At 50.3% G+C, this 22,925-nt stretch overlaps 1 protein-coding gene across 1 annotated transcript in view; it reads left to right on the forward strand.

Annotated features, from left to right (window-relative positions):
- The first annotated feature begins 499 nt into the window (after positions 1-499).
- The window catches only part of PODXL (podocalyxin like), an 88,334-nt gene continuing 65,908 nt past the window's right edge, over positions 500-22,925 (forward strand). Inside the window, exon 1 of the mRNA XM_044986005.1 lies at positions 500-968. Within this exon, the coding sequence (XP_044841940.1) occupies positions 926-968 (43 nt within the window). The 5' untranslated portion in view covers positions 500-925. The remainder of the gene's footprint in view (positions 969-22,925) is intronic.

Consider the following 22,925-nt stretch of genomic DNA (forward strand, 5'->3'; position numbering starts at 1 on the left):
GGCCAGCAGCCACCGCTCTGCAGCTGCCCAGCTATGAGGACAGCAGCAGTGCAGAAGTGAGGGTAGCAGTACTGCACCCCCCCCCACCCCCAAAACCTTGGGACCTCCCTCCCCACACAACTCCTTTTTGGGTCCGGACTTACAATTACAACAGGGTGACATTTCAGATGTAAATAGCTGAAATCATGAAATTAAGGATTTTAAACCCCCTCTGACCCTGACATTGACCCCAATGGACTGTGAATTTGGTAGGGCCCCTACAACCGGGGTGGGAGCGGGGGGACAGGACACACCAGCCCTAAAATCAGTCAGTGGGAGGGTGGGACCATCCGTGGGACAGGCCGTTGCTGTGGCCAATCAGGGCCGGACTGGGGGCCAGCCATTCAGCAAGCGGGGTTTGGCGGAGCGGACCAATCGCCCTCCCCTGGCTCCGCCACCCCGGAGTCCTGAGCGGTGCCCGGGCTGGGACCCAGCAAGGGCTACGCAGGGCAGCGGCGGCAGCTGCAGCATTTCCCAAAGGCAGCTGCGGCGCGCGCCCCGGGGGCGCAGGGAACCCGGCAGGGGGAGCCGCGGAGCAAAGGGCGCTGCTGCTGCTGCGGCGGCGGCGGGGCCGGGAGAGGCGGCGAGCCGGAGCGGAGCGCCAGGCGCAGGAAGGGGCGAGTTGCCCAGAGCCGGGCTCCCCCAAGCCCCGTGCAAGGAGGGGTCGCAGAGGCCGCGGGTCCCAGCGCTGCAGAGGGCTGGGGGCGGCGAGAGGGGGCTGCAAAGCCGCGCCCCGGCTCCGCGGGCGCGTGTCACACCCAGCCCCAGCCCTGGTGCATCGCGCGGAGCCAGCCCGCTGCCCAGCCTCGCCGCCGGCCGTCCCCGCCGGGCTGGGGGGAGAGAGAAACCTGCGCGCCAGGGCTCCGCGGCGATCCAGGGAGGCACCATGCGCTGCCCGCTCCTGCTGCTCGTCCTGCTCTGCTGCAGGGGTAAGTGCTGCCAGTCTCCTTCCCGGAGGGTAGCGGGTGGATGGGGACCCCCACGCCGCCGGGTGGGGGACAGGAGACCGGCTCTGGGAGGGGAGAGGGGGTTTTCCTGCTGCCCGTCCCGCGCAGTCCTGGGCACCTTGGCCGAGAGTGCCAGCCACGGGGCTACCTGGATGGGTGGATTCCCACCACCCCCCGCCTCCCCGGCACCAGACTGAGACCCAACAACTCGTTGCATATTCGCCACCCAGGGGTAACTGCTGACGCACGCCGGAGCTGAACCAGCAACCTAGTGGTGAACGGGGTCTGGCATCCCATTGGGAGATCCTCGGGCTCTCAACCATCCTCGGGCAGACACGGGCTAGCAGCTTCTGTTGCAATTGAGCATAGCAGCCCCAAGCGGTGGGGAAGCATTGGCTCAGGGCAGTCAGTGCTGAGTGAGGGGCAGGGCAGAGTAAAGCCCGGGCTGAGGGCAGCGTTGATCCTCTTCCAGGGGACCAAAGCAAGTGGAAATTTAGCAGCAAGGAAAAGATGTTTCTCTCTCGCCCCGCGGCTCTCCTGAACCCGGAGAATCTGTTGGCGTGTGCTGCACATCCAGCAGACACGCCTGGTTTTGCTGAGTTTGAAGTGGAAATGGCCCACCCAGACAAAAGGATGAACACAGGTTACCCTGTCTGCATAGTAATACCTTGTGTTTATATAGTGCTCTTCCTCTCAGAGGAATCCAAAGCACTTTACGCCCTTATTCAGTAATTGTTACAGGAATCAGTTTACCCCATGCTGAAATGCAGGCGTCTCCCGGGTGGAATGGATTAGCTGTTTAACAGCCCACCCAGCATCTTAGAGCAGGAAATAAACAATACTGCTTCTGATTTGGATCTTACACCAGTTCCAGTTTCATGCTGGTATCATTCCACTGATTTGGTTGGAGTTGTTGTTTTTTGTTTATATTACAGAATGCCTGTACGCCCCAAACAACATCAGGGCCCCACTGGGTCAGGCGCTGTATAAATACAGCCATCATCTACACTACAAAATTATGTCGGTATAACTACATTGCTCAAGGGTGTGGAGGGCTTTCCCGTCAACACAGCTACTGCCTCTCGGGGAGGTGGAGTACCTACACCGATGGTGTCAAGTATCAGAGGGGTGCCCGTGTTAGTCTGGATCTGTAAAAGCAGCAAAGAGTCCTGTGGCACCTTATAGACTAACAGACGTATTGGAGCATGAGCTTTCATGGGTGAATACCCACCTCATCAGATTCTGTGCATCCGACAAAGTGGGTATTCACCCACGAAAGCTCATGCTCCAATGCGTCTGTTAGTCTATAAGTTGCCACAGGACTCTGCTGCGCTTACGCCGATGGGAGATGCTCTCCTATGTAGGTAGCATCTTCATGAAGCGCTACAGCTGCACTGGCTGCAGCCCTGTAAGTGTAGACAAGCCCTGAGAGACAGTCCCTGCCCTGTGGAGCTTACAATGTAAATGGACAAGACTGATGAAAGGTAGGAAGGGAAACAGGAAAAGCATCTTACCTGAGGTCACAGCAAATTGGTAGCGTAGCCAGGAATAGATCTCCTGACTCCCTGTGCAGTGCCCTAGCTATAGCACCTCTGTTTGCTTACCCCGACTTACCTGGTTGGAATCAGGACCCCGTACAAGGGAATTTGATGAGAGGAAGTAATAATCCAGACTTGGATTCATCTAGGACTTTGGGTTTAACACCCATACTCTTGTGAAAACTGCCGTAGGATCTTTAATGGGCCGCAAGCCACCAAGACCTCGGTTGTATGTCTCGTCTGAAAGGTGTGTTTAAAATGCACTCTCAGCATGAACCATTTTTAAAGAAAAATAGTCGGAAAGGGAATTCCTCCCTTTGTTGTAAACAGGAGGAAGGGCGAGGACAGCGAAGGAGTGGAATATTTCTTGACATTAAGAGGGAGAAAGGATGGACAAAAGTTAGTGAAGTCTTGCGCTGGGGATGTCTTGCAGTGGCCTCTCTGCCCATCTGACGGCTTGCCTTCGCTGCTCAAAGCTGCGGTTTTTTACCTTGCGGTAACTATCCTGAGTTAAAAGCACAGTGAAGGTCTGCCCCAGGCAGAGGTGCGGGGTTAAGCTCAGCAAGTTTAATCTCCCACTAAAACTAAAGTGCCTTGTCTTCATTGTGTTTTTACCGCAGGATAGCTCCTGCGCTGTAGTTACCCCTGGTAAAGAGAGCACCACTTTTTTAGCAGTGAAGACAAGCCCTGAGTCAACAAGTGCAGGGACGTCGGGCTGTTACGAAAGCGGATAGAGGCGCTGAAAAAATGATTTCTCTTGTTGTTTAACATGAGAAGATTAGGCCAAACTCTGATCTCAGTGATGCTGGTGTAAATCAGGAGTAACCGCACTGAAGTCAGTGCAGCCACTTGCACTTTACACCAGACAGAACCTGGCCCAGTGATGCCTCGGAAGATTTTTTTTCAGGGTTTCGAGTCGAATCCACTTTGAGTTGTATGAAGAGGGGTTGAGGGCTGTGCTGTGGGGTGATGGTGGTGAGGGGAGGCGTTCTGATGGCTCTGTTATATTATCTGTCAGGTGATCCTGCTGGGTTCCTCTTGGAACTCATCCAGTTCTGCCTAACAGCAGCTCCTTCCGCTCAAGGAGCAAGGACCCACACGTGTCAGGAAGGGTGGCCACCCCTGTCCCTTATTTTCCTAAAGGAGAAAAAAATTGTGTGTGTGTGGGCAGGGGTTGGGGGCGTGTTAATTAAAATATGCAATTTTTTTTAAAGAACAAAAATAACTGGAAACAACAAGGGGCTTGATTGCCCTCTGCCTGACTGCTTGTGTAGCCAGGTATAGCTGTTCACAAGGGCTGTGAAATGCGATCAGCTGTGCACACGAGTGGAGCGTTCTGATTTGGTAGTGTTCTACCCTGGCTTCGCACAGGTGTAAATAAATGATAGCACAGTGCACAAGGCGGCTCAGCATCAGGCCTGTGGTGTTGCAGTTTTAAAAATGCAGCTATTTTCCGCTAAGGCTGTTCACTGTGTAATCTGGGCCTGATGCTGAGCTCACCACCAGTGTGATCCACTGGCTTCGATGGAGCTACTCCTCATTTACACTGGGGTAGGTCAGATCAGAATCCGGCTGGCACAGCATACACATGAAGATGGTCTTAAGCATAATTGCCTCCAATTCAGAGAATCCGTTGAGAAAGATGCCTGTTTCAGCATGTTCACGGGACACTTATTAGATTTTTAAATTCAATTACAGGATACGGGGGTGGTGTTGACTTGGGAGGAGAAATTTGACCCCTTTATCTTTCGGGTGGATAGAAAGAATCAAAATCTCAAATAATCCTTAATGCAAATGGCAGGACTGGATTTTCCCTACAGGCCTGCTGTTCGCCTAATCTAAAGCCATCACAGTCCCTCCACCCAAGGTTTAAACTCGGGTCTCTAAAACTCTCCCTCTTCAGACCCAGAGCTACAACAGTTCCAAAGAAGCCAAAGGTTGGTTCATGTGTGTGAACTACAGAAACTTTGAGTGATCTCGCTTTTCATTCCATTATTTGTGATACTGCGTTATAGATAGGGGCAACAGGCCGTCTGGGTTCTACTCCTGAGGCTGGGAAGGGATTGGGGTCAAAGCAGGAGAGTCGCCAGGATGGGGCTACACTAGGACAAGGTTTTTTTTTAACACATTGGCAGATGTGTGTTAACTAACCCATTAAATTGTCATGTGGACAAGACGGGTTGTGGTTGTAACTTGCATTAGCGGGTGGAGGTGGAGTTGGGAATCCGGCATTCTATCCCCAGTGTAATCTTCGGCAAGTTACTGAAATTGCGCTGTGCCACGGATTCCCCAAGTAGTGAAATGGATACAGTAATGGTACACCCTCTCCCCCGGGCTGTTTGGAGGCTTAATTAATGAATTGTTTGCCACGCACCCAGACATCCTTGGATGAAAGGTCCTGTAGCGGTGCGACATCATAGTTTATTTTAATTCCGGAGGGTTTCTTTGAAGAATTATTATTATTATTCACGCCGGTGGCTGAAGTGATGCTGCAGCAGTTTTCTAAACACAGTACATGAGCCTGGCATCTTGTTTGAAGCTCTGTGAAGCTTCAGGGCTCTAGCCCCTGTGTTTGTGACATACACCCTTTGGGGCTTGTGTGCATGGGGCTTTGTGGCAGGTGTATGAGATTAATTAGGGTCAGTGAGCTCTCTTAGGCCATGGAATAGTTTCCCCATCACTTGTGACATTAAAACCATAGGAGCTTGCAGGCAAGAGAGAGATTCTCCCCCCCCCCCCCCCCCCCCGCCCCAAGAGCGGGAAATCCTGGAGATCTTGAGACCTGCAGAAGGAGACTTGGTGCTGGTTAGCTACTTCCCAGGGGTACCCCCTTCTCCTATGGCAGTGGTGCTCCTTTGAGAGCCGATCCACTGTATGTACGTGGAGGAGATGGGAGTGTATTGGCAGATGGGGCAGGACAGAAGATAGGTCTGAGCATTACCTACAGAGGAGAGATCCCTGTGGGTCTGAGGGGAGATGAGTGGGGAGAATGGTTGCTTCCCCTCCCCTCCGCGTGCACGCCTGAGAGCCCCACTGATTTGGGTCACAGGAGCGTCTGCAGGATCGGGAAGAAGGAGGCTGCTTGCAGTGGACCTGCTGGCTGGATTCTGATGGGTTTGGCCCGCTCTGACATGAGCAGAGAGGAGTGCATGGAGCCTACACTTCTGAGCCACTCCACTGATCTGAGTGCAGTTCCATCTGCTTGCAGCAGCTCTGACTTTGGCTCTTCCTCTTTCGGGGCACCTACCATCCCATGCAAGAGTCTCTGTCTGTGCCCAGCTGCTGTCCCTGTGTCCGAGGTCCTCTGTTTACTCTGTCACCGAGCCATCAAGCCTTCAGTTTGCTCCTGTGCCAGCTCAGGAGCGGGGACTGCAGCCGCATGCAGAGTGGAACTGTGCTCTGACAGAGCAGGGAAAACCAAGGCAGGTTGGGGGATGCTGTGAGCATCATCTGAGATGTTGGCCCCCTTTAGAACTCAGGGCAGCGGAGGTGAGTGCTGCCCCATCAGGCTGCCAGTTCCAAGCGTGGAGGGCACTGGGGGGAAGGTGCCAGATGGTTCCCGTTCACCTGAGGATCCTTGTAATGGCCTGACTAGTTAGCATGTGCAGTGCAGCCCTTTGCTGGATGGACCTGGAAGGGCCCAACTGTGTGTCATAGGCCCCTTCACCTAAGAGAGATTTGCCTTCTACATCAAATAGAAGGGAGTTGTGCTTCTGGAGCAGGAGGGTCTGAATTCTGCCTTTGCTGCCTTATCACTCCCAACCCCGCCCAACACTTGGACCTGTTTTACCCTCCAGCTGGTTCCTTCTCAGACCACCCTCGTCTCCCAAGCTGAGTGCGTGTATACCACCCCCTTTCTTGCTGAGAACTTCTGTCTCAGTGACCAGAGGGGGAGGCTGATGGCCTGGGGAGATCAGAACGGCTCTGCTGGGTATGATAGGCCCTATACAGCTAGGAGCTAATGGCATGCGGGGCTGCAAAGTCCCCCCAAATGTCTGGCTATCGCTCATGCTGCTCCTGGCTAAGTTCAGATCAGCCACAAGCCAAACATCCCGGGACAGTTAAAAATTTGAAGGAAGCAAGGAACAGACCCAGCCAAATTACACACTCTCTGTGTATGAGACTGTCTGGCCGCATCTAGCTCTGCTCACTTGTTTGAAATCCTGGTAACTTTTTCCTTTCACATGCTTGCCCCGATGTCTTTGTTTTCTAAGAGCCTAGTTAGACCCATTGCTCCTGTGGCTGCCCTGGGTCGCTTCTTCCATAATTAGCCACTTTTCCCTGTTTAAAAAAAAATTGTTTCCGAATTGCTGGAGCGCCTGCCCTTTCCTTTGGGAAGAGTTCACGACCCGGGGACACAAATAGCTCTGGGGCATCTATTGTCTCCGTTCCCCCTCTTGTAAACTCTGTGCACCTTCCAGCGGTGGTGACCTTGTTTGTTTAGCTTTACTGCATTGCTAAGATCCTGGAGTACCTAAGTTGCTTAGGTTTTTCCCTCCCTATCCACAATCTCTCTTATATAATAAGATGAGCTGAGCTGCATGCAGTGTGCACCTCGCTAATATCTACGTGCTGTTGAATCTTGCATGTAACCATCCAAGGGACACCAGGCTAAATAACACCGAGTGGGCAGGACCCAGATGTGTTATAGGCATGTTATGGAATCTTGTGACATAGTTATAGCATGGATTGGCAAAACTAAGCTGTGTTATAACTACGGTATGTCCTAATGCGATACATTTGTCTCTGCAGATGGGCTCTTAGCATAATTTTCAGAGTCACCAGCTCCTCCAGGTTATTTTTCTGGTTTCTCTTGTGATGTTCTTTGCAATAACTTAATGTCATAGGGATGCCAAATTTACCATCTCCATTAGTCCTTTATCCTAATATAATAACAATGACATTGAAAGGCAACAAATTTGAAACTGGTAAAAGGTGCCTAGCCACCTGTGGAACTCACTGCCAAGGGAGTCCATTGACCCATTAAAGAAAGGATTAGACGGGGATATTGAAACATAACATAACCCAGTATCCTGTTGTAACATTGCTGACTTTGCTGGGACACAACTGTGAGTGCCAGTTCAGGACAAATTGCTTAAAGCAGGGCAATTACAGTGCAAGGCTGGAGTTCCTAAGGCAAACTATACCAGCCCAACAGAGAAGACTTTGGTCTCACCCCACTGGCTAACCACAAGTCACACAAGCAGTTCCCCATGACACTCCAGTTTCCCAGTATCACCACCAGTGCCACTCGCTATGGGGGTGAATGGTTATGAAAACCAATACCCCAGTAAAAGAAAAACGGTTCTCTTGATCCCAAAGGACCAAGCCCCAGACCCAGGTCAATATACAAATCAGATCTTACCCACAAATCACGCTGTTGCCAATCCTTTAGAATCTAAAATCTAAAGGTTTATTCCTAAAAGGAAAAGATATAGATGAGAGCTAGAATTGGTTAAATGGAATCAATTATATACAGTAATGGCAAAGCTCTTGGTTCAGGCTTGTAGTAGTGAAAGAATAAACTGTAGGTTCAAATCAAGTCTCTGGAGTACATCCACAGCTGGGACGGATCATTCAGTCCTTTCTCCAGAGCTTCAGTTCGTAGCAAAGTTCCTCCAGAGGTATGAAGCAGGATTGAAGACAAGATGGAGATGAGGCAGCTGCCTTTTATAGTCTCTTCCAGGGGTAAGAACACCTCTTTGTTCTTACGGCGGGAAATTACAGCAAAATGGAGTTTGGAGTCCCATGGGCAAGTCACATGTCCATGCATGACTTAGTTCTTTACAGGTGGCAGCCATTGCCCACATGTTATCTTGAAAGTCCCCAGGAAGACTTCTTATGTGGATTGGAGTCTCCCAAGGTCTGTTGTCAGTTAAGTGTTTCTTGACTGGGCACTTAACTCGCAAATTCTTTTCTCAAGAAGCCGACCAAATGCTTTACTAAGGCTACTTAGAATCAAATCACATTGAGATACAAGTACCTAGCCAATATTCATAACTTCAACTACAAAAATGATACACACGCACACACAGAGATAGCATAATCATAATTAGCCAATCATAACCTTTCCACAGACACCTTACACGACAACCTTTGTACAATATTTGCTGCCAATATATAACAGTGATTGCAACAATGATCTAAACGGTTACAGGTTATGTCAGTAACGTCACATCTGTCTTCTGACAGTGGCCCATGTCAGGAGCGTCGGAGGGAATGAACGGAACAGGTCATCATCATCGCTCCAGTCAGGGTGCTGTGTCGGGGCTGCACAATACGGCTTGTTTCTGCTCCAGCCCGGGCGCTGGGTCGGGGGCCGCACTATGTGGCTCCTAGAAGCCTTGGCATGGCCCCGCTCTGGCTCCTACGCTCCAGTGGCGCCCTCCAGCGCTCTAATGGGAGCTGCAGGGACGGTGTCTGCAGATGGGGTGGTGCCTGCAGATGGGGCAGCTCGCAGACCCTCCTGGCTGCGCCTCCGTGCAGGAGCCGGTGAAGGGACATGCCACTGCTTCCGGGAGCCGCTTGAGGTAAGCGCTGCTTGGAGCCTGCATCCCTGAGCCTCTCCCCACGCCCCTGCCCTAGCTCTGATTCCCCCTCCCGCTCTCCAAACCTCTTGATCCCAGTGGAGCACCCTCCTGCACCCGAAACCTCTCATCCCCAGCCCCACCCCAGAGCCTGAACCCCTTCCCACACCCCTGCCCTAGCCCTGATCCCCCTCCGAACCCGTCAGTTCCAGCCCAGAGTACCCTCCTACACCTCAAACTCCTTATCCTCAGCCCCACCCCAGAGCCCGCACCCCCAACCAGAGCCTTCACTCCCTCGTGCACCCCAACCCCAATTTTGTGAGCATTCAAGGCTCGCCATACAATTTCTATTCCCCAATGTGGCCCTCAGGCCAAAAAGTTTGCCCACCCCGGTCTAGGGACACCATCCCTGCCTATCCTGGCTAATAGCCATTGACGGACCTATGGAGCACATCCACAGTTACATGAGTTAGGATAACAATGATGAGGGTGATACAGCATCATGCATCAAGCCTAACGCTCACGGGGGGGGCTTTGGAAGAACTTCTCCAATTTCCATTACTTGTCCATTACAGGGATTTCGGCGTGTTGTTAGGTATCTGGGGCTGGCCATTGCCAGAGACGGGAAACGCAATTAGATGGGCCGCTGGTCTGACCCAGTTTGGTCATTCTTATTTTAAAATCTAGCAGTTCTCCACTGCATTGGTGCCTGAAGCCAAATAGATGGGCTCCATCTGAAGTTGATTTGCTCTGTCTTTTTGTTGTTGTTTCTTCCCCAACCCCTTTCCCCAATATCATCATCAGATTTGAGACCAACGCTTTGTGGTCATTTATATACAAGATCCTGGCTCTCAGACTGACCTCGACCTGCTGCCTTCCCCCTGCTGTGAATAACTGCCCCATCTGATTGTTTTGCCATTGCCAGGATTTTCCCCTTACATCTTTAAGGGCATTAAGTACCTGTGAGAGTTGCTGGCGTGAAGACCTGGAGATTGACGCTCTCTATTTAGCCAAAGATTGAGCAGCCTCAGGGTAAGTTTCCGTTCTGTTGCCCTGCCAACGTGCCTCATCGTTGACCTGGAGGGACCATATGGATGGGCAGTCTGGTCACTCTCCGTGGCTCCGTGTGTGCACTGACAGATTGTGTACTCTTGTCGCTTTATTTATTTATTGGCTGCACGGGGTCTTTAATTCCCTAGGAGTTTGCTGGAGGTAGCAGCCATTTTGTGGTTGGTTCAGGTGCAGCTTGTTGCAAAGGAGACCCTGTGCTCTTGCTCGCTCTGGTGGAGACTTTACTTCTGTTCTTTCTCGCTTTGTTGTTTTTTTTTCTCTTCATGTAAAATCTAAGTTCGTGGTTGGGCTTTGTGTATGGAGAACGAAAACTCTCTTTAAGACTTTCAACAGGGGTGGCCAAAGTTCGTTCTTATTGGGGGTTGTGATGTGGACACTTCTCTGCAAAACTAATGTTGTGTAGTAGATCACCAAGAGCTGTCAGGTGATCGCAGGTGTTCTTCACTCCTAACCTCGGCTGGAGTTGAACCAGACACCTAGAAGTGCCGCAGCCAAGCCCCCGAGCCACCTAGTCCACATGCTGCAATTGTTTCCTGTCTGTAAGGGTATGTTTATGCTGCAGTTAAAAACTTGTGACTGGCCTGGGCTAAAGGGCTGTTTAATTGTGGAGTTGATGTTTGGACCTTGCGAGGTGGGACGGTCCCAGAGGCTTCAGCCTCAGCTTGAACATCTACACTGCAATTAAACAGCCCCTTAGCCCAAGCCAGCTGGCACAGGTCAGCCGTGAGTTTTTAACTGCAATGTAGACAGTCCCTCAGATAGATACTCAAGCAGACTTGAGTCTGCACCTGAGAGCTGCTGAGGTCCTGCCACTTCCACTGACCTCAATGGGATTTGCCAGCACTTCACAGGGGCAGCCCGTACCATGTGTCAATCGTGAGCTTAATTTAAAATCTCTCTCCTTTTCCCTGTACTAAATATTATAACTTTGTCCCTTTTCCCAGCCTCCCCTGCCCCTGGAGTGAGGTTTTTCTATTTCTCTTGCTGCTTCCTTCATTATTCTGGGGTAGGGTGACCAGACAGGAAGTGTGAAAAACCAGGACGGGGGTGGGGGGTAATAGGACCCTATATAAGAAAAAGACTCTAAAATCAGGCCTGTCCCTATAAAATGGGGACATCTGGTCACCCTATTTGGGGATGCAATTCTTCTGCGCCCGGGGCTTTGTCAGCTTTTAGTAGTTTTAATTGCATGATTATCTGCTTTAGTGCTATGCTCAAACCTCTTAGTGTTTCCTTCTGCCCTCCAGGAAGATGTAACCCTACCTAAAAACGGTAATAGACTGGTGGGAAATTCTCACTGTCTGTTCCAGCTGGAGTACAAGCCGTAGCTCTAGTTAAGGTTGCCTGAGCATTAGCATTACAACATGTTCAGTTGCTATTTCATTTTTGGCCCTGGTCTCTGTCTGAAGGTGAATTATTTTGACAAGCTGGAGGAAAAATGGGATTAGCCCCCCACCCTTTTTTTTTTTTTTTTTTTTTTTACAGGAGGGGAAATAATGAACTTTTCCATCATTTAAAAATTTTCTTGTGCTCAACCCTAGTGCTAAGAGGCAGTGGCCTGGAAGTCAAGAAATTCTAGTCCTAGCTCTGCTACTGACCTGCCGTGTTCCCTGGGGCGAATTATGTCATCTCTGTGTGCCTCTGTTCCCCTCCCATCCTGTGTCTGTCTTGTCTGTTTCGATTGTAATCTCTTTGGAGCGGGGACTGTCTCTCGTGGTGTGTCTGTTCAGTGCCTAGAACAATGGGGTCCCGATCTCAGCTGGTATCTAGGCTAGGGTTGCCAACTTTCTATTTGCAGAAAACCAAACACTCTTGCCCCGCAACCCCTTCTCGGAGGCCATGCCCCCGACCACATCATTCCCCCCCGTCACTCGCTCTCCCCCACCCTTGCTCACTCGCTCATTTTCAGTGGGTTGAGGTGTGGGAGGGGGTATGGGCTCTGGGCTAGGGGTGTGGGCTCTGGCGTGGGGCCAGGATTTGGAGTGCAGGAGGGCTGGGGCAGGGGGTACGGTGCTGGAGGGGGTGTGGGCTCCGGGAAGGAGTTTGGGTCGGGGAGGGGGCTCTGGGCTGGGGCAGGGGTTTGGGATGTGGGGCTTGGGGGTGAGGGCTGCAGGTGTGGGGTCTGTGGTGGGGTCGGTGTTTGGGGTACAGGAGAGGGCTCAGGGCTGGGGCAGGGGTTTGGGGTGCAGGCTCTGGGTGTCACTTACCTCAGGCAGCTCCCAGGAAGCAGCGACGTATTTCTCCAGCTCCTAAGCGGAGGCGCGACCACATGGCTCTGCATGCTGCCCGTGCCTGCAGGCACCGGCCCCTCAGCTCCCATTGGCCATGGATCTGGCTGGTGCTGGGGGTGAAGGCAGCATGCAGAGTCCCCATGGCTGTCCCTGCACTTAGGAGCCAGAGGGAGATGGCGGCAGCTTCCCGGGAGTCGCACGGAACCGGGTCGGGAGCCTGCCTGCACCGCCAACCGGACTTTTAACAGCCCGGTCAGCAGCGTTGACTGGAGTCTCCAGGGTCTCTTTTCGACTGGGTGTTCCCGTCAAAAACTGGACAGCTGGCAACCCTACTCTAGGCGTTACAGTAATACAAACAATAATAACAAAATGACCACGACTAGAGAGTTTAAATTTGGCAGGGAGCTAGCCCTCACCGAGGACGTGTGCCTCAGCGGAGTTACTCCTGATTGACAGGGTGGGGAGTGAGTGGAGAATCAGACCCCAAAGGATTACACCATGTCAGACCAGCGGAATTGGAATGAGGCCCGATACTGTAATGCATAAATGGGCTCTGGTGTTGCCTGAATCTGGAGGGCTTAATGTCCTTTCAAACGTAGTTATTTTTTGATGGACTAATACAAAGTCCACAGGTACGTTTCAGCTCCCGACAGCATCAGCAGAGCACTGACCTGTCTTCCACTCAGTACGAAATGCAAATCGAATTGGGAATAAGGAGCACTGAAAGGAAAATACCAGTAATAAAGTAAAAAATGGGGCACCCCGCTGCCTGCATCCTGGGCACCTTTGGAGTCTATTAATAATTATTGGTTAATATTTATTACAAACACTCTTAGGGTGCTTTTCACCCCAATATTTAGGTGCACTCACACCCAAAGGGTAGTACAAAGAGTGACCTCCGCAGAGGAGCAGTCCTGGCCCTTTTAAAAATCCTTCTCCCCTGCAGGGTGAATTCTACTGAACAACGTTGAGTTTCTATAGAAAAGATGCACCCTTCCTTCACAGTTTTTAAAGGGACAGAACTGTAGCTTTCTCACCTCTTCCCTTTAAGAGATTCTTATTAGAAGGCTCATTTTCCAAGTGGAGATGGGACCCCAGCCCAGAACATCTGCCCAGGACTTGTGCCCAGCCTAGTTTCTGGCAGACGCTGGTTCCGTGGGCAAACTACGGCCCGCGGGACTGTCCTGCCCAGCCCCCGAGCTCCTGGCCCAGGAGGCTAGCCCTCAGCCCCTCCCCCGCTGTTCCCCCCGCAGTCTCAGCTCGCTCGCTCTGCCGCCGGCGCAGTGCTCTGGGCGGCGGGGCTGTGAGCTCCTGGGGCAGCGCAGCTGCAGAGCCTGGCCTGACCTGGTGCTCTGTGCTGCACGGTGGCGGTGGCGGCAGCGTGGCCCGGCTCCGGGCGGTGCGGCTATAGTGCCGCCAGCCACCAGTGCTCCAGGCAGTGTGGTAAGGGGGGGCACGGAGCAGGGGGAGTTGGATAGAGGGCAGGGGAGTTCGGGGGGGTGGTCAGGGGGCGGCAGTGTGGATAGGGGTCGGGGCGTTCAGGGCGGGCGAACAGGGGGTTGAATGGGGGCAGGGGTCCCAGGTGGGGCAGTCAGGAAGAAGAGGGGGGGTTGGATTTGGATGGGGCAGCAGGGGACAGTCGGGACAGGGAGAAGGGGTGGTTGGATGGGGCAGGGGTTCTGGGGGGGCCGTCAGGAAAGAGAGGAGGGGTTGGATGGGGTGGCGGGGGTCTGGGAGCGGTCAGGGGACAGGGAGTGTGGATGGGGCAGGGGTTCTGGGGGGGCCGTCAGGGAACGGGGGAGTTGGACAGGGCAGGAGTTCCGGGGAGGGGGCAGATAGGAGGTGGGGGCCAGGCCACGACCCCCTCCCCTAACTGGCTCTCCATACAATTTACAAAACCGGATGCAGCCTCAGGCCAAAAAGTTTGCCTGCCTCTGCCCTAGCCCCTGATCATATGGTCTGTGCTGGCTGAATGCAGCTGCCGTTCTGAGAGGCAGTCACTGAAATAAATTAGCATCTGACCCAGCTAGGGCTTTGTAGCCGAGGCCCGGGAACTCGATTTGGACTCAGCCCTGGATGGGCATGCGCTGCGGGGGACAAAGCCCCGGGGCGATGAGTTGTGGAGGGCCTGTGTCGCTTAGTAGGTGGGCTGCTGCATGCTGACCCTGCTGGAACGGCCATGTGGCTTTCATGGCCGTCCCTACCCATACGCGGGTTGGGGAGGGGGGGTGGGCTGCGTAGGGCACCAAAATGGCTAGGGACGGCCCTGGCCCTAGGTATCGAATCTTGCACAGAGCAGCGTGGAGATGACAAAGGCGTAAATCACTGTGGCTCAATCTCCTGGCCAGTTATAAATGGACTGAAGCTGTTACGTGGGGATCCAGAGGGACACCCAGGATCAGGGCATCCAGGGGGACCTTGTGGCTGACAGATGCCTTCAGTGGAGAGGGAGGTTATGGCCTGGCAAGTCCTCTATCTAGATTCCCTGGCTAACTAGATGGGGCTGCTTTATAGTGCCTTATTATGTACACCGCTACCCCCAATAGAACGCAACCCGATATAACACGAATTCAGATATAACGCAGTAAAGCAGCGCTCCGGGGGGGCAGGGCTGCGCACTCCAGTGGATCAAAGCAAGTTCGATATAATGCGGTTAGATTTGTTGGCTCCCGAGGACAGCGTTATATCGGGGTAGAGGTGTTTTTGTATTGCAGTAGTACCCAGCACTCCCAATCCGGGCTCCGTTCTGCCAAGTGCTGTACAATCACATAAAGAACAGACGTGATGCTGCTCTGTACGGCTACAAGCCAACAGAGCTCCAGTTCTGTGTCGCAGATGCTGGTGACAGCTTGGTGACAGCACTTCAGGGTGCAAAGAGGGCAAATGAATTATAAAAATTATCTCTGTGCCACTTACTGTAAAACGCAGCACTCGAACCGCCTGGAGCAGGAGAGGCGCACGATAATGACTCGGAAAGGGTGTCTTCAAGAGCTGGCAGTCAGCGTGCCGGAACATCTGCACATCCATAATAAAGCATCTGTTGGAAGAGAACTTGCTATAATGCTCACTGATCTCACTTTGTTCCCTTAAGTTGCAATTTGGCTTTCAGGGCCTATCAATTTGTGTGTAATTAATCTCCAAGAGGAGATGCCCTCTCTGTATAATTCCAGCCCTCTGCTGCTTTTGGTAGATGCTGTGGGTTTGAATTTCCCCTCACAGAGGTGTAATTCCACCGACTCCCTGGGAGTTTGTTTATTGCAGCCTAAGAGACAGTGGAATTGTGCCTGTGTTTTAAGTACATCACTCCATGTTGGGGAGAAGATGTGTCCCCTAGTCATAAAATCATAGGACTGGAAGGGACCTCGAGAGGTCATCTAGTCCAGTCCCCTGCACTCATGGCAGGACTAAGTATTATCTGGACCATCCCTGACAGGTGTTTGTCCAACCTGCTCTTAAAAATCTCCAATGATGGAGATTCCACAACCTCCCTAGGCAATTTATTCCAGTGCTTAACCACCCTGACAGTTTTTCCTAAGGTCCAACCTAAACCTCCTTTGCTGCAATTTAAGCCCATTGCTTCTTGTCCTGTCCTCAGAGGTTAAGAAGAACAATTTTTCTTCCTCCTCCTTGTAGCAACCTTTTATGTACTTGAAAACTGTCATGTCCCTTCTCAGTCTTCTCTTTTCCAGACTAAACAAACTCATTTTTTTCAGTCTTTCCTCACAGGTTATCTTTTCTAAATCTTTAATCATTTTTGTTGCTCTTCTCTGGACTTTTTCCAGTTTGTCCACATCTTTCCTGAAATGTGGCACCCAGAACTGGACACAATACTCCAACTGAGGCCTAATCAGCGTGGAGTAGAGCGGATTTTTTTTTAAGAAGGATGAGTTTAAATTGGAACAGGTACAGAGAAGGGCTACTAGGATGATCCAAGGAATGGAAAACCTGTCTTATGAAAGGAGACTCCAAGAGCTTGGCTTGTTTAGCCTAACCAAAAGAAGGCTGAGGGGAGATATAGTTGCTCTCTATAAATATATCAGAGGGATAAATACCAGGGAGGGAGAGGAATTATTTAAGCTCAGTACCAATGTGGACACAAGAACAAATGGCTATAAACTGGCCTCCAGGAAGTTTAGACTTGAAATTAGATGAAGGTCTCTAACCATCAGAGGAGTGAAGTTCTGGAACAGTCTTCCAAGGGGAGCAGTGGGGGCAAAAGACATATCTGGCTTCAAGACTAAGCTTGATAAGTTTATGGAGGAGATGGTATGATGGGATAGTCAAAGATCAATTAATTGCCAAAATTAGGCTATTAGCTGTAAATATGCCCAACAGCCTGTGATGGGATGTTAGATGGGGTGGGATCTGAGTTACTACAGAGAATTCTTTCCTGGGTGCTGGCTGGTGAGTCTTGCCCAAATGCTCAGGGTTTAGCTGGTTGCCATATTAGGGGTTGAGAAGGAATTTTCCTCCAGGGCAGGTTGACAGAGACCCTGGGGTTTTTCCGCCTTCCTCTGCAGCGTGGGGCATGGGTCACTTGCTAGAGGATTCTCTGCACCTTGAAGTCTTTAAACCACGATTCGAGGACTTCAGTGACTCAGACATAGGTTAGGGGTTTGTTACAGGAGTTGGTGGGTGAGATTCTGTGGCCTGCGTTGTGCAGGAGGTCAGACTAGACAATTGTAATGGTCCCTTCTGACCTTAAAGGCGCTGATTCTGTGATTCTAATTACTTCTCGTGTCTTACAACACTCCTGCTAATACATCCGAGAATGATGTTCGCTTTTTTTGCAACAGTGTTATACTGTTGACTCATATTAAGCTTTTGGTCCACTATGACCCCCAGATCCCTTTCCGCAGTACTCCTTTCTAGGCAGTCATTTCCCATTTTTTATGTGTGCAACAGATTGTTCCTTCCTAAGCGGAGTACTTTGCATTTGTCTTCATTGAATTTCATCCATTTCATGCCATTTCGTGATTTTATTGCAAGTGTCATAATTTTTTGTGTTTTTTCTTAAAGTCCTATCTGCTGGAATCATAGTACTGCAGGAGAAGCACAACTTTTATTTAAAATTGAGTTTCCAGCCCTCAGGATTGCAGAGCAAAGCTTGAAAATGTGAATCAAGGTCCTAACATCAGAAAAAAAACAGAAAGCAAATAAAAAGAACCCGTTTTTTTTTTTTAAATCTCATGATTTTTAAGCCAATCTCATGATTTTTGAATGTTTGAGGTTGGCAATACTGCATCCAGTACTTCCCAATGGCTGGTTTTTACCCTCTGTGCACTTGGTGCGTTTATCACTCTCATGACAATTTCAGAGCTTATAAATTAATTGCTCCATCAAATAACCAAAAAGCAAGTGAGCCACATTGTAGTTCTTCTGAAAAAAGAACAATTGACCACAGGGAGCCTCACGAAGGTAGTGAGCATGTGTAAAATCTGTGTGCGGTGCAGTTGTGTGTCTAATTTGCATACACCATTGCCATGGTTGCAAACCAAGGAAAAACCCAGATTGCATTCTGGGAAGTGACTGTGTTGCTGATTCAAAAAGGTAACACTCTTTCCATGCGAGGATTGCAAGGTACTTTATAAACATTAGTGAATTGATCCTTGCATCATGCCTGCGTGTAAATAAGAATTATTGTCCCCGTTTTACAGATGGGCAAAAAGAGGCATAGAGAGGAGACGTGACCTACCTAAAATCCCATAGCGAGTAAGAGGCAGGAGTAGAATGCAAAACATCTAGCTTCCAGCCCCCTGCTCTAATCACTGAACTCCACTACCAGCCCTATATATCAGAATGTTTTCTTCTAGACCCCCACTCTCATTGGCTAATTCCTTTAATATGTGTTGGTTCATTTGCATGAAACAGGTAAATGCAACACATTTGGCTTCCCTGGCACAAATCTTGGCTGACCCAGAAACAAGTCAGAGGAGTGAAGCAATGAGGTCTAGTGGTCTGAACCGTGGACTAGAAGCAAAGAGCTCCTGGGTTCTGTCACTGGCCCCCTGCGTGGCCTTAGTCAAATCACTCAACATCTCTAGACAGGTCAGGGTAAGCTCTTTGTGTCTCAGTTTCCCAAGCTGTAAACTGGGGTAATAATGCTTGCTCACTTTTTCACGGTGGTGCTGGAGGGATTAGGCTGTTCAAGATTGTATTGTGCTCTGACAACGTTAATGGCAGAGTGATGATCTAATTGTCCCAATTCTCACAAGCTCAAGGGGCTCTTGTTGATCTGGGAGAGGTTCACGGCTATTTCATGAATTGCTGTACAAGGAAGGGGCAATAGACTGGTTTAGAAGCCATAGTTGGCCCTGGTTTTTCAGGGCCTCCACTGTTCCTGCTGATTTACTCCTGTGCAAAGTGATGGAAAAGTAGGTTGGTAGCATGTTACATCCAACTTGCACCGGAGTAAATCAGCAGGGGGTTGGGCTAGATGACCTCCTGAGGTCCCTTCCAACCCTGATATTCTATGATACTATGATACTGCATGAGTTGGGGCCCTCATGCTGAAGGTGCTATATCTTTCCAATATAAAACAGAGGCCTGCTTAGTTGTGGTCCCGTGGAGCAGGCATTGCATCCTAGCCACAGCTCAGTTTGGTAAGTGCATTCCCTTAAATTGTTTGTGCCTGGGAGCATGATCTAGTGGCTAGAATAGCACAGTATGGAGTCAGGACTCAAATCACTTAACCTCTCTGTCCCTTAGTTTCCCCATCAGTAAAACTGGGGTAAGAATAAACACAACTTTAGATAATGCTTTCCCAGAAACTACTTCTCTGGGGTGCTGCGAGGCTCAGTGAACTTTGATAAAGTGCGTTGGGAGCATGTGATGAAAGGGGCTTCAGTTATTTGTGCTGGGCCGCACATGCATGGTGCTCAAGGTGTGGAGTGACTGGAACAAAACATGGGAGGAACAGTACCTGTCCTCATGTTTTGTGTGAGCGCTGAAAGAAGGAGTCTCACCCTGTTTGGTGACCCGAATTACTGTTCCGAACGCTCTCTTCTGCACATTCCGTAATTTCCTGCACATACAGGAATTAACGTGAGCCCATGCTGCCGTGACTAATGAATGTTACTGCCAGCAAACAGAGTCAGAAAGTGGTGTGTGTGTGTGAGAGAGAGAGAGAGAGAGAGAGAGAGAGAGAGAAGTGTTACTTATACCAGTGGTTCTCAAACTTTTGTACTGGTGACCCCTTTCACATAGCAAGCCTCTGAGTGCAACCCCCCCTATAAATTAAAAACATGTTTTTTTATATTTAACACCATTATAAATGCTGGAGGCAAAGTGGGGTTTGAGGTGGAGGCTGACAGCTCACAACCCGCCATGTAATAGCCATGTGACACCTTGAGGGGTCCTGACCCCCAGGTTGAGAACCCCTGACTTATACTCTTCTGCCCACCTCTGCGACCGATTCTGACAAGAGAATACTTTTAGTTTTTCCCAGGACCGCTGTCTAGTCACAGTTCCAGAAAAGAAAAGGCAGCTGGTGTGGGAGAGATGCCTGCGCCCTTTGAACTAATGATAACCCTTCCTTTATCAAAAAGTCTGCAGAATCTAATAAAAAATAGACTTTTTAAAAATCATTCTTTAGAACATAGTCGAAAACTATATCCCTGCTATGGAATTCTATAGGATGGTTCCAAAAGCCCTATAGAAAGATCTCCTTCTCTATTCAATTCTATAGGCTGGTTGAAGTAATTTGTATAGAAACCAATGGAATGGCTATAGAATCCTATTAGTTTCCCCATTAATTTCCCAAATTGTATTAGCCAGACTGTGAAGTCCTTCCTCTTGCTGGTGAGCTAGTAGTAAAGGGCATCAGAATCTGACCTTCTGGGACCCTTCCATAAAGGCCTCTCCCTTCTCTTCCCATAACAAAGTGATCTTGTCATATCCTGTCTGCTGAGCATACTCCCGATAGTTTGGTACGTGGCTGGGACATTGTAACAATGACAGGTGTGACGTGATCACAGATTTGGTACAATATCAACACAGAGTCCAAACCCAGAGCCCTTTCTTGGTGACTAGGGAGCATTTTCCTGTCCTGGAATCTGAAGAATGTAGACCATTTACTCCCAATGAATCTAGGGAAAATTTTAGGGTTTTTTAATGCTCGTCACTTCAGTATTTAGTGTCCAAATGCCCTGGGTCTGTAGTTGGTTTCGCATGTGGGTGGAATGATGTTTAAAGAAGAGAGAAGGAGTTTTTCCTGAGTCTACCTTAGATTACTAGTGCTCCTGGTGGAGGAGGATCCAAGCTCAGTCCTACGGTTGCCATGAAAGCCCAGCTTCCCATGCTGTGCAGCATTGCCTGATGCCAGTGTAGTCCTATGTGGTCATGGATTGGTTACAAAACGTTTAAAATCCCCTTTCCTGGTCGGACCTGCATTCTGGATTCTACAGGTAGATGACATCAGAAAAGCCCGAGCAGCCTGAAGGGGGATGTTCTTCCCACAGTGCCTGCCACATTGTCTGCTGCTAAAGGGCAAACGGAGAACCCTGAACTCAGATCTTGGCAGGTAGCTAAAAGAGGAAATGACCTTGATCTATACTGATTTAAAATGTAGTGTAACAAAACTGTGACTACTTAGGAGCTTCATATAGCAGAGGGAATAAAACTCAGATATTGCTGAGCTCCAAAAAGCGCAGGCTCTATCACTTGAGCTAAAGGGGAATCTCCATCAGCTGTTAATATAGGGCCTAGGATGCACAGCTGAGTAATTCTGAGTCCATTCAGTAGAGGGCAGTGGTGCGCACATTAAATGCTTGATTACAGAGATGGGGCAGGTCAGCAGTTGACTGTTGTCCTGCATTGCAGTTTCTGAGTACAACCAGCCTGGGGTCTTTTGATCTGTCTTGAAATGTATCTCAAATGCCAGTGGGAGAATATCTGCAGGGCTGGGGCTAGATGGTTCTTTTTCGATGCAAAGAAATGGAGACATTGCATATTGAAAGAATGGCTGGCAGCAAGCGTAGGCACTGTGAGGAGGTCTGAGTACACCAGCTAGTGCACTCTGAGGAGCGGTGGGTGCCTCTGCTCTGCTGAAGCAGTCCAGGAATGGTGTGACCCTGCTGTCCTGTGCCCAGTGAGGATAGGCCTGGGATGTCCTCGTCTACATCTCATGTCAGGAGCATGCTGCTCATCAGCAGGTCTAGCCTCGTGTAATCCTGCCATCCTGGCTCCCATGACAGTAGGCCTGGCCTGGCAAGCCCCTACTGCCATGTACTCCCTGAAGGCAAGCCTGGCACGCCATCTCTTTGTCTGGCTCTATACGGTAACGAAGGACACAAGCCCGTTTCACGTTGTTTCTAAAGGAACAGAGCAAAACAAACCGCAAGCCCTCAAGACCCATCTGAGACCATCTCTCCCCACCCAGCCCTGTTTGGATGCATCCCCCACCCTCCAGCGCAGTGGCAGAACGTTTTCCCTTGCCGCCTGACATTTAAAATGCTGCCGCTTAAGGCAACACTCAGGGATCATTAAGTAGCCTGTCTCAACAAGTGACACATCCCTGCTCATGTATCTATCTCGGGCTCCTTCCTGTGGGAGGCACCTTTCAAAGGAAACATCTTCATTATGCAGTCAACTGCTCAAAGCAGTCTTCTCCTCCAACACAATTGTGTACTCACTCTCCCCCCCCCCCCCAGTAATTACTGGATCAGGGTCCTTCAGCCTCGCCAGCGCTGAAAGGTATTCTAGCGATTGCATCAGCACAGGATCCTGGCCTTCTGCCTACGCAAAGTCGTGTCAGCCCCTTATCAAAGATGGCGGTTACTTAGCAACAACTGATTCCCGCTCTCTTCGCTTTCCCGCCTTTTGCCCAGAATAGGGGCACAAGAAACTGTCACAACGTGGACGTCACCTCGTTCTTATCCAGACCAAGATGGCCCACCTAATAAACAATGCCCTAAAATCCAGCTGGGTGTGTGCCTTCCCCCAAGAATTTGGCAGGGCTGTAATTAACACTCTTAGGTTGGTGGAAGTGCTCCTGGTGAGGAGATGCACCGCTGACCCAAGGAGGGTAGAGTGGACGTGCTCCGGCTGTAAGTTGACCTAATATAGGTCGCGTTATATTTCTAGTGTAGACAAACCTCAGTTTAAGACAAGGCACAGCTCCGCATCAGTGTCAGCAATGGAGGGGGTGGGGCTTTTCATTCCACTGATCAGATCAGAAACCGAGATTAGGGTTACCCGATCTGGGTTTTTGCAACAAGCAAACGTGCATGTCCAACGAGCTACGCTTCAGCTTTGGTTAATGTATTCGGTCGTGACTGTGTCTGATCTTGTAAGCAGGGTCGGGGCTGGTCACCACATGGATGGGAAACCTGCAAGGAAACCCCAGCCTGTTCAGGAAATGGTGCGAATGATTCAAGAGGTGACATCACTAGAGAGCCAGTGCCCCAGCGTGCTGCTGAGAGGGCTGTATGCTGCGGGAAGTGTTGTCTTTCGGACGAGTCATGAAACCCAAGCCCTGACCGTTTGTGCTCATTAAAGATCTCAAGGCACTGTTTGCAAGAGAAGGGATGTTTGTCTTGCTCCAATTGTAATATGGATCATTGCATTCTGCCT

Source organism: Mauremys mutica, chromosome 1 (genome assembly GCF_020497125.1).
Source record: "Mauremys mutica isolate MM-2020 ecotype Southern chromosome 1, ASM2049712v1, whole genome shotgun sequence".
NCBI classification, from domain to species: Eukaryota; Metazoa; Chordata; order Testudines; family Geoemydidae; genus Mauremys; species Mauremys mutica.